The 11,089-nt window shown below is 38.4% G+C and overlaps 1 protein-coding gene across 1 annotated transcript in view; it reads right to left on the bottom strand.

Annotated features, from left to right (window-relative positions):
* The window catches only part of LOC107593574 (cytoplasmic dynein 1 intermediate chain 1), a 37,788-nt gene that overhangs the window by 6,740 nt on the left and 19,959 nt on the right, over positions 1 to 11,089 (bottom strand). Inside the window, 1 exon segment of the mRNA XM_016283350.1 lies at positions 9,391 to 9,531. Coding sequence (XP_016138836.1) covers positions 9,391 to 9,531 — 141 coding nt within the window.

The raw sequence follows: 11,089 nt of genomic DNA, 5'->3' as shown, positions 1-11,089 counted from the left end.
AAAATGCGTAACCCTTACCATACAGGATTTTAGAAAAGTGGGCAAAGCATAACGTGCACACTTACCACTTATGTGGATTTTAGAAAAGTGGGCAAAGCATAACGTGCGCACTTACCACTTATGTGGATTTTAGAAAAGTGGGCAAAGCATAACGTGCACACTTACCACTTATGTGGATTTGTAGAAAAGTGTGCAAAGCTTAACGTGTGCACTTACTATGGTATTTGGATTTTAGAGTTTTCGAGCATCTGTTTACAGATACCCGGAAGTACTGGGCCATACGGGAAAGGCAAGCTATGAAGCCGAAACCCGGCTTTTCTTACTGTCTGGACATATATCTGTTACGAATGGATTCGTGTGTTGCTAGGGAAATGGCATATTACTCGTTCGTGTGCGTGTGCATAGGTCTTCCCCTGTGTTTCTCTGTCTCTCCCTCTTTCGCTCTAATTGATTACAGGTGGAGCTGATTAGGAGGACTGAATTGGTTGGAGACAGGAAGGATTGCCGCAGTACTTAAGCCATCCGGTGGAAGGAATTGTTGGCTCCCTGCTCTCTTGGTGGCTACTGGTGTGCCCGCTGTGTGACGTGTGTTGGCGAAAGGATCGCTAATTTAGACATTTGTTGTCAATCATTGAATTATGTAACAGTTTAGTTGTATTTGATATTTATTATGTTTGGACGCTTACTTCCTGAACTTTAAGTGGAGCTTGGTAGGGAGGTGGGTGCCTGTTTATGTTAGCAGGGAGGTAAGAACTTGTATTTTATTTATCTGATTTCTAGGTTAGTTTGTTTATTAGTAGTTTTGTTTATTGTAATTTACTTTGGCAAATTGCCCCTCCTGAAGTTTATGATGTTCCTTTGTTTCTTTTGTTAATAAACTTACTTTTATTTGCACTAAGTGTTTTGTGGTTGACAAATTTAAGAATGAGAGTGGGGACCCCAGGGATCTTTCCTAGATGGATCCCTGTTAACTGTTATGGACCAGTTTATTTCTCTTTGAGTAGGGATTTAATGCGTTGTTCGTAACAAATGGGGGCTCGTCTGCTTGTTTTTTTTTTTGTGGACAACAAGTGGAAGTTTGTTCGCTTAGTTGACTTGTTTGTTTTGAATGAGTTTTATTGTTAATGAATGTCTAAAATGTAAAATTTTTGGTCTCTTTTCAGTGGGTAACAATTGTTTTTATTTATCTTGTTTTTAAGAAGGTAAAAAGCATTGAGTGAATATGGAGCTAGATATTGGATCATTTGTTTCTAAACGTGGTATACAGCAATTTGATGCGTTTCATAAAGTATTTGAATTGCTGAAATTTTGAATATTTCTGTATCAAGTTCTGCAGTGAAGAAAGTAATTAAAGCTGAAGTGTATGCTGAACTTGTCGAAAAAGGGTTACTGTCTGCAGAAACTGATTTAGAAGGTGAAGAGGGAAAAAGTGATGGATTAGCGATAGGTGGAACAATTGATTTTCCCTCATCTAGATCAGACCCTTTGCTGCTTTTTAAATTAAAGGAGCTATAATTGCAGATTAAACGACAGGAGCATGAGAATCGTAGATTACATTTGTGTGAACTTGAAATGCTTCATGATGAAAGCCCAAGAAAGGGAGCATGCTCAAATTGCAATTTCACTTGCTGTAACTTCTATGCATGTAAGTGTGCCTCAAACTGATCAGCCTGTAGAGAATGTTATACATAGACCTGCTGCTATAATTTCATTTGATCCTAGTAAGCATATTAAGCTTGTACCACAGTTTCGTGAGTCAGAAGTTGACGCTTACTTTATTGCATTTGAGCGAATTGCAACTAAGCTTAATTGGCCAAGAGATATGTGGGCGTTAATGTTGCAGTGCAGTCTAGTGGGTAAGGCACAAGAAGTGTGTTCTGCTTTACCCATCGAAGACTCTCTTAATTATGACATGGTAAAAGCGGCTGTTTTGAGGGTTTATGAACTTGTTCCTGAAGCATACAGACAGAAGTTTCGTAGCTACATCAAATCAACGAAGCAAACATTTGTGGGTTTTGCACGTGATAAAAAAATGTTGTTAGAAAAATGGTGTGCTGCATCTAAAACAACTACGTTTGATCAGTTGCAAGAACTGTTTTTGTTGGAGGACTTCAAGAACGGTTTGTCAGATAACTTAGTAACTTACCTTAATGAGCAAAAAGTGAGTTCCCTTTCAGCTGCGGCAGTGTTGGCAGATGAATATATGCTTACTCATAAGACTGACTTTTTCTTTTGCTACTGGTCAGAATTATGGTATGTCAGTGTTTCGAATACTGAAAAACCTTTTTCACATTTTATGAAACCTGTAGCATGCTCTACAGAGCAGCGTAAGGAACCGGGTAAGAGCTCTGAGAATAAAAGAGTTTGTTTTTATTGCTTCGACCCTGGTCATCTGATTGCTGACTGCAAAGCTTGGAAGAAGAACATTGCAGGGAAACCTAAAAGTGTGGCCAATGTGGTATGTGAACCGATGGTTAATGTTGAAAACCAGAGTTTTTCGGATGTCTCTGCTTTTACTCCTTTTGTGTTCAAGGGTAAAGTAGCAGTTTCTCCTGATTCAATGGTGAAAGCCATCTCTATTTTGAGGGATACAGGAGCAGATCAGTCGTTCATCCTTGGAGGTGTTACCTTTTTCAAGTAACTTATACAGGAATGGATGTTTTGGTCCGTGGAATTGAGTTGAGCTGTATAAAAGTTCCCCTTCATACTGTATTCCTGATGTCTGATCTAGTTTCAGGTCCTGCAAAAGTGGGAGTACGTCCAAGACTGCCTGTAGAAGGTGTGAGTTTAATTTTAGGAAACGACCTGGCTGGTGGTAAGGTGTTTCCTTACCCGATTGTGACAAACACTCCTATTTGTAATGTGGAGCTTGTCAGTCAATTCCCGTCAACGTTCTCCGCGTGCGCAGTTACTCGTGCACAAGCGTGTAAAAATGAGGATGTAATTGACTGGTCTGATACTTTCCTTGCCTCTGTAGATTCCCCTATTGAGCTGCCCCTATCTGTGCATCCCAGTGTGGTTAAAATGTATATGGAGAGTACGTGTACTGGTCAAGAATCTGCTTTGACAATGGGGAGAGATCAACTTGGTAAAGCCCAGAAATCTGACGCTTCTCTGACGCGCTGTCTTGAGGCTGCAAAGAAAGGGGAAGTAGAGGATTCAGATGAGGTGCAATATTTTTGGGATAGAAGTGTGTTGATGCGGAAGTGGTTGTCTCAGAATGCTAAAGAGTCTGATTTAAGTCGAGACTACCAGATTGTTTTGCCTTTAGGTTATCGAACCGTAGTTCTTAAACTTGCTCATGATTATTTGTTATCTGGTCATTTGGGAACATATAATGTTCAAGTGAGTGGCTAAGTACTTTTATTGGCCTGGTATAAGATCCGCTGTATCAAGATACTGTCGTTCATGTCATACTTGCCAAATCGCTGGTAAACCCAATCAAATCATTCGGCCAGCTCCTTTGCAGCCTATTCCGGTGATGGGAGAGCCATTTGAGCGTCTTATTTTAGACTGTTGGCCCTTTGCCAAAGTCAAAAGCTGGTTACCAGTATATTCTGACCTTAATGTGCACGACAACCAGTTTCCCTGAGGCAGTGCCATTACGTAATCTTAAAGCAAAAACAATTGTGAAAGAATTGATTAAATTTTGCTCAACATTTGGTCTTCCTCGTGTGATTCAGACGGATCAAGGAACAAATTTTAAATCTAAAGTGTTTGAACAAGTGTTGAAGGGAATTTCTAGGAGTCCAGTAGTGTCAAGTGCATGTCATCCGCAATCACAGGGAGCTCTCGAGCGATTTCACCAGACACTTAAATCGATGATGCGAGCTCACTGTGTTGAGTCTGGTAAGGACTGGGCTGATGATCTTCCTTTGCTCTTATTTGCGATAAGAGAAACCGTTCAGGAGTCATTAGGTTATAGTCCTGCGGAGCTAATTTTTGGTCACGGTTCGTGGCCCATTAAAGTTAAGTGAACAATTGGTTGGTGATAACGTTCCGCTTGTTCCTGTGTCTGAATATGTTACTTCTATTCGTGAACGCCTTCGCAAGGTATGTGAGAGAGCGAGAATGAATTTGGCAGAGTCTCAGGCTGAGATGGAGTATGATGACCATAAATGTGTCGCTCGTTCATTTCAGCCGGGCGAGTCAGTTTTGGTGTTACTGGTTACGCCAGGTTCTGCTTTGAAACCTAGATTCTCAGGTCCCTACACAGTGACGAAGAAGTTGTCTGACACTAAGTACTTGATTTGCACGCCTGATCGGCAAAGAAAGTCGCGATTGGTTCATGTTAACATGATAAAGTCTTATGTGAAGGATGAGCCGACATCAGCTGCACTTACAGTTAAGTCAAGTGCCGTTGTTGCGGTTCTGCCTGTGGCAGTTGGTGATGATGCTGAACAGGAGTTCTCTGTGCCTTCTGGTTGATTGTCGAACTCTATAATATTGAATGATTTAGATGTTTAAGTCATTTAACTCTGAATCAAAGAAGATATTGTTGCGTTAATTGAAGATTCCTGTTCACTCTTTTGTGATATTCCGTCACAGACTACAGTACTTCAACATGATATTGATGTTGGTGATGTGCAGCCCATAAAGCAGCATCCGTATCGGCTTAATCCTAAGAAACGTGAGTTGATGAAAGCAGAGGTCGAGTATTTACACCAAAATAACTTTGCGAGTCCCAGTCAGAGTGCGTGGAGTTCACCTTGCTTGTTAGTCCCCAAATCTGATTCGTCAGTTCGTTTTTGCACAGACTATCGTAAAGTCAATGCAGTAACTAAACCTGATTCTTTTCCAGAATCAGATTGCATTGATCGAGTTGGTCCTGCAAAGTTTGTAACAAAATTAGATCTTTTAAAGGGATACTGGCAGGTACCCCTTACTCCGTGTGCCTCTGAGATTTCAGCTTTTGTGACCCTGATGATTTCATGCAGTATTCCGTCATGGCTGCCCCTCTTTCCTTGAAAAAAGAGACAAACGAGAGTGGAGCTTTTCCCTTGGAAAAAACGCTCGCAGTGCACGCGATGCCCCCTCGGAGGCATCGCGTGCGTGCTCTTCGCCCAAACAAATAACGCATAGATCGTGTGTGTCATCAGATGTCAAACAACGTCAACACTGATGCACACATCCTTAAACGCTTTGCTAGTGCTCGCCATAATGAGATGAATAGATCGCTCTTACCACAGAAATGCATGCTTCAAACAAAACCGTCAATGAAGACGAAGAAGAGAATGATGTGTGCTCCCGGCGCCTATTTATACTATAGTCGCACCGGTAGTGACGTCATGGCTGTCACCGGCCAACGAGTTGGTGTTTTTTCAATGTATGCTTCAGACACGGGTCACGACGAGGCGTTCCCCATAGCAACCCCTAGAGGACGCAGTTCAAAGTTCCCATGAAAGGGAACATGTCTTCAGTTTTTGGATATCAGCCGATAAGTCATATAATGTAAACATACAGAGCCCTTGTGATAAAATTATGTCGTTAGAATGTCTAGTCAAAGCTGAGCTCTAATAGGAAGAAGACATGAATCCACAGCTCTACTGGAAATAACTGAGCGCTTTTAATGATTTCATAAATCATCATGAAAAGTTGCTATGCACACATTAAAGCGATACACAGGCTCTGTTTGTGCGCGTGTGTGAGGTTGATTTCTGCCTATTACTTATGACAGTTAAGACTGGCCTGACATATGTTGTCAGCAAAGATGGAAGCTGTACGTTGGCTAATACAAAAGCTTCCTCGCTTCAGAACAGGCTAACCACAGCCTGAGAGCTATTAGCCAGCAGCTTCCTCCAAGAGTCAACTGCAAGGTTAAATTGGCTGCAAGCTTCTCTTTGTGTAAATTGGAACCAGGCGAGCCCGCAGTCTGTTAATGGTGTTATGGGTGAATTTCTTTATAAGTTGACAATGGAGAACTGTTGGCTGCTTTCTGGCACAAGATCTTTGCCTGTTTATGCATGTGTCGGTGTATGCGTCAGCATGCATGCTGCTGTGGCACTGCCGGCTCCTGATGTTTTGGATAACGTGCATTGTTCTTGAGGCAACACACACACACACACACACACACACACACACACTCATTATCTGCTCTCAACTGACTGAACGAGCTGAAAAGAAGTAACATAGGTCAGGGTCAAAGATGACTGATATAACACTAAAGGCCAAATTTACTGCTATACATGAAAGTCATACTTTCAACACTAATAGAATCATTGGCATGTGTTTTTTTTTTTTTTTCTTTTTTCTTTGGTTGTGCCACAGTGGAAAAAAAATTTAAATAAAATAAAATAAATCAGGGGACCTTTTACCATAAGTTAAATGTAGGGTTGATTCAACGCTAATAGAATCATTGGCATGTGTTTTTTTTTTTTTTTCTTTTTTCTTTGGTTGTGCCACAGTGGAAAAAAAATTTAAATAAAATAAAATAAATCAGGGGACCTTTTACCATAAGTTAAATGTAGGGTTGCAGGTTAAAAATTCTTATATATATATACAGTGGGTACGGAAAGTATTCAGACCCCCTTAAAATTTTCACTTTGTTATATTGCAGCCATTTGCTAAAATCATTTAAGTTAATTTTTTTTCCTCATTAATGTACACACAGCACCCCATATTGACAGAAAAACACAGAATTGTTGACATTTTTGCAGATTTATTAAAAAAGAAAAACTGAAATATCACATGGTCCTAAGTATTCAGACCCTTTGCTGTGACACTCATATATTTAACTCGGGTGCTGTCCATTTCTTCTGATCATCCTTGATGGTTCTACACCTTCATTTGAGTCCAGCTGTGTTTGATTATACTGATTGGACTTGATTAGGAAAGCCACACACCTGTCTATATAAGACCTTACAGCTCACAGTGCATGTCAGAGCAAATGAGAATCATGAGGTCAAAGGAACTGCCTGAAGAGCTCAGAGACAGAATTGTGGCAAGGCACGGGTCTGGCCAAGGTTACCTGAATACTTTCCGTACCCACTGTGTGTATATATATATATATATATATATATATTATTATTTTTTTTTTAAATTAAATATTTGAATAAAATACTGTTACACAAATATATTGGTCCCATATCAATTATGAGTTAACATTAGAGTATATATATGTTAAAATTAGATATTTGTTGTGCATTTTCATAATGTCAAACTCACCTAAAGGTAATCTTTAAAAATCACAAATAATTTATCAAAAGTGTTAAATGGAATCTTTAGCAAATCTCAAAAGAAATATCAATATTTCATACTGAACATTATAATATTCTGATGCCTAAATTTACTAGTAGCATTGAATGCTAATAACTGAAACTGATTTGTTTTTGTTTTTATTTGTATTTGTAAAAATTTATTAATTATTAAATTAATCTATATACTGTGGCCTAGTGGTTAGCATAAAAGCACACAGTGCTCAAATGGCAGTTGTGGGTTTAAATTCAGCTCACATTCTGTCCCCATTTGGCAAAGCCTTTAAAACAACATGATTTATTTATTTGTTACCATTTTTCTTGAGTTAAACAGAATATTTAAGATAATTAATAATAAAATAAATAGGATGGGATTGGTTTTTATCTAAGCAGACTTTTTTTTTTAAATGAAAGATGAAATTACATTAACATTATTTTCTAAGAATCATTCAGTCCGACCAGAAATGTATGTTAAGAAGGTAATCAAGGTCAGTTATGATTTCAATTTGACTTTAGTATATATGATTTACAATCAGTGAGCTGTTTATTGGTTACCTTCCAGCAAACCCACAGCGTATGTTTAGAGAGAGATGGGTGAGTGGAGAACAGCAGATCTCAGAGCAGCATGTAATTAAAGTGGGTGTGTATTCCTTAGTGGACAGGCAGTGTCAGTCAGAGCAGATCTCATCTCACACAGGAGAGACGTAACACCCAAACGCTCTCGCTGGACTCTGCGCTGTGGCCTCAGGGGCCGCAGTTCTGAGACATGTACACCATTATAGACTGACGTATTGTGTGAATGCTCCATGTAGCACTAAGTCAACTGTCACATGAAGCAACATCATAGCATGTGATGCACGATGACACTTCATTATCAGTGACAAATGCCTGTTGGATCCAGTATATGACAGTTAATATGACCGCACTGTTCTACAAAGTCTGCAAGCCAACACTGCAAAAATCTGCTGAATCAGTATTGAATCAGGCCTTGTTTTCAGAAAAATATATCTAAACATTCTTAAAAACATCACTGAGCAAACTGCTTCAGACATTAAGACTCATTTTCAGAGAGGTTTATATTAAATTGTTTTGTACTTATCATTTTTAATAATTATATAAAAAAAATTCTATAAAAAATAATTCTATTCATAATGAGAAAAATTGTTGTATATATTTTTAGCATAATTTAATTTTCATATTTATATCGTTTTTACTGAATTACTTTATTTTTATAATCAAAATGTGTATCTTACATTACAAATTGAGGTTAATGTTAAAAACAAGATAAAAAACATTCCAGTGGAGTAATGGAATATGATTTTAATTATTTACATTTTTAAGAATATATTTTGAATATTTGTTTATTATGATGTATTTTAATATAATTTTATTTTCATAAATTGATATGGTGTTTATTGAAGTATTTTACTTTCTATAATCAAAAGAACTATATTAAATTACAAAGCTAACAATATTTAATGATTAAACTATAAGAAAAAAAAATCCAGCTGAGTAATGGAAAATTCTTTTGTTTTCAGAGGATATATCTTGATTTTTAAATAGTTGATTATTATATTAATATAATTTTATTTTCATATATTTACATAGTTTTTTAAATTTACAATCAAAATAATTGAGCTTAATGTTTAAAACAAGATATTCCAGTGAAGTGAAAAATAAACGAATAAAAATGTTATACAATTATTTAAATATAATAATTAAAAAAAATATATATATAAAATTATACATATATATATGCATAGAAAACAAGCCTATTTTTTTTATTGCCTTGTTTATGTTTAGGAAAATATTTAAAATATATTTTGCAGTATATCTCAGTCCCATACAATAAGTAAAGCTGTGATTGTCCCTGAAGGTCTTGAGAGTCAGTGGCCTTGGAAGAGCAGGTTAAACCGCTTTGCTGGGCTGTAGCCCATGGGAACTCAATGACTCTGGAATGGTGGAGAGAGAGGAATCTGCACACATCGGAGTAATTAGCCGTAAGCTTGCAGACTATGCGTGTGTGTGGAAAGGAACGTCGCTGGAGTGTTGTGGGAGCTGTTGGTGAGGAGCTGTCAGAAAGCTGATTTAAGGGCGGCCTGTGGGGAGACGTCCACACAGAAAAGAACTTGTTGTTGTTTTGATGCATCTTTGGTCTGGTGTGATCTGGGGGACCAGACCGAAAGCTTTACCTCACCTCAGTGTCGTTGGTCAAGTTCCACAGATCCAGACGACCCAAGCCGTCCACGGCGGCGAAGAGTGAGGGGTGCACGGGGGACCACATCACGTTGTAGACGTAGTCTGCGTTATCCTCAAAGGAGTACAGCGGCTTGTTTTGCTGAGGGGGACACAACATGAGAAAACAGAGGTGAAATATCATGAGAAAGGTAGAATGAAAGGGCAAACAGGACAAGCAAGTAGGTGCTGGGGTTGTAAGGGGACAAGCGGAGGGCGAGAGAGTGGGTGAAGATGGAGGGAGAGGCGGAATGAGAGAGTGGCATAGGCAGTAGACAGAGTGGCGCTGCTGCAGCCCTGGGGCCTGTCTGGGATTGAGCTAATTAAAACCTTTGCACATTCAAGCAGTGTCATAAAAAAACGCTAGATGAAAGTCTCTCCAAGGTGTACTGTAACCTAAGTGTAACAGCTGTCTGTGGCATAGAAGAAAAGGGGGGAGAGAGAGAGAGAGAGATACTGAGGATTGCTGGATGCATTCCACACAGGTACAGAGGGAGACAGCTGGGCGGAGAGCAATGCAGACCACAGCACGCTAATGAACCACACTGAGACACACTCCACCACAACAAAACACACCATGCAGGGTGCAGCCTTCATCTTAAAATCACTTCACTTTTTATTATTGTATTACTTATTGTAACACAATCTGAGATGGTCCAAGCATACAAAAACAAAAAGATAGCCTAGAACATTAAACAAACAATGAATGAATAAATAACAAACCATTTAAATATATACTACCATTCAATTTTGAAATCAGTAAAAATGTTTTTGAAAGAAAGTAATACTTTTATTCAAGTATGCATTAATGATCAAAAGTCAGAGTAAAGACATTTGTTACAAAAGATTTAGCTTTTAAATAAATGCTTTTGAACTTTTTATTCATCAGTCATGGAAAAGTTTCCACAAAAAAATAGTAGGCTACTGTTTTCAACATTGAAAATAATACCATTAAGAAGTTTTTTTTGAGCACCAAATAATGATTTCTGAAAGATCATGTGACACTGAGGACTGGAGTAATGGCTGCTGAAAATTTAGTTTTGCCATTAAGAAAATGCATTTGAAAATATATTAAAATAGAAAACAGCTATTTTAAATGAGCAATATCACTCGAGTACGAGAGCGATAATGGCTCTATATCAGCATGGCTGTGATTAGGCCAGAGGCACGAGGCAATCACAGCTGCTGATATAGAGCCGGTATCGCTCGAGTATGAGTGATATTGCGTTTATACAACAGTTCGACAGAACATGTGTGTAATTAAACAAGAAATAACGGAGTGCCTAATAAAACCCTCTTTTGTGCGGAACTACTTCCTTCCGCCATGGATTCAAAGCTCAAGTTGGCAGTTAAACAAACGTACGTCGCTTTTAGAATTCGTATCAAGGGCATGTGCTGCTTCAGTTAGGTTATTAGTGAGAAATAATGAGGTTATAAGAGAGAAACAATGCGGCAAGACGTGCATCCAAATGAGAGAGAGAGAGACTGCGAAGCTAGACGTTTCTTCTTATATTAACTAACATACTCTACGATTAGCTCAGTGAATAATTAAAAAAAAAACATAGACCCGGCTAGAACAAGCGGAGAGATACAAAATTGTGAAAGGGCATTCCTGTAGCGATACCAGTACAATAGCTCACGGTTCTCAACCAATCAGATTT

The sequence above is a fragment of the Sinocyclocheilus grahami genome, unplaced genomic scaffold, assembly GCF_001515645.1.
Source record: "Sinocyclocheilus grahami isolate Dianchi unplaced genomic scaffold, SAMN03320097.WGS_v1.1 scaffold173.1, whole genome shotgun sequence".
NCBI classification, from domain to species: domain Eukaryota; kingdom Metazoa; phylum Chordata; class Actinopteri; order Cypriniformes; family Cyprinidae; genus Sinocyclocheilus; species Sinocyclocheilus grahami.
This window is presented reverse-complemented; position numbering and strand designations above follow the sequence as displayed.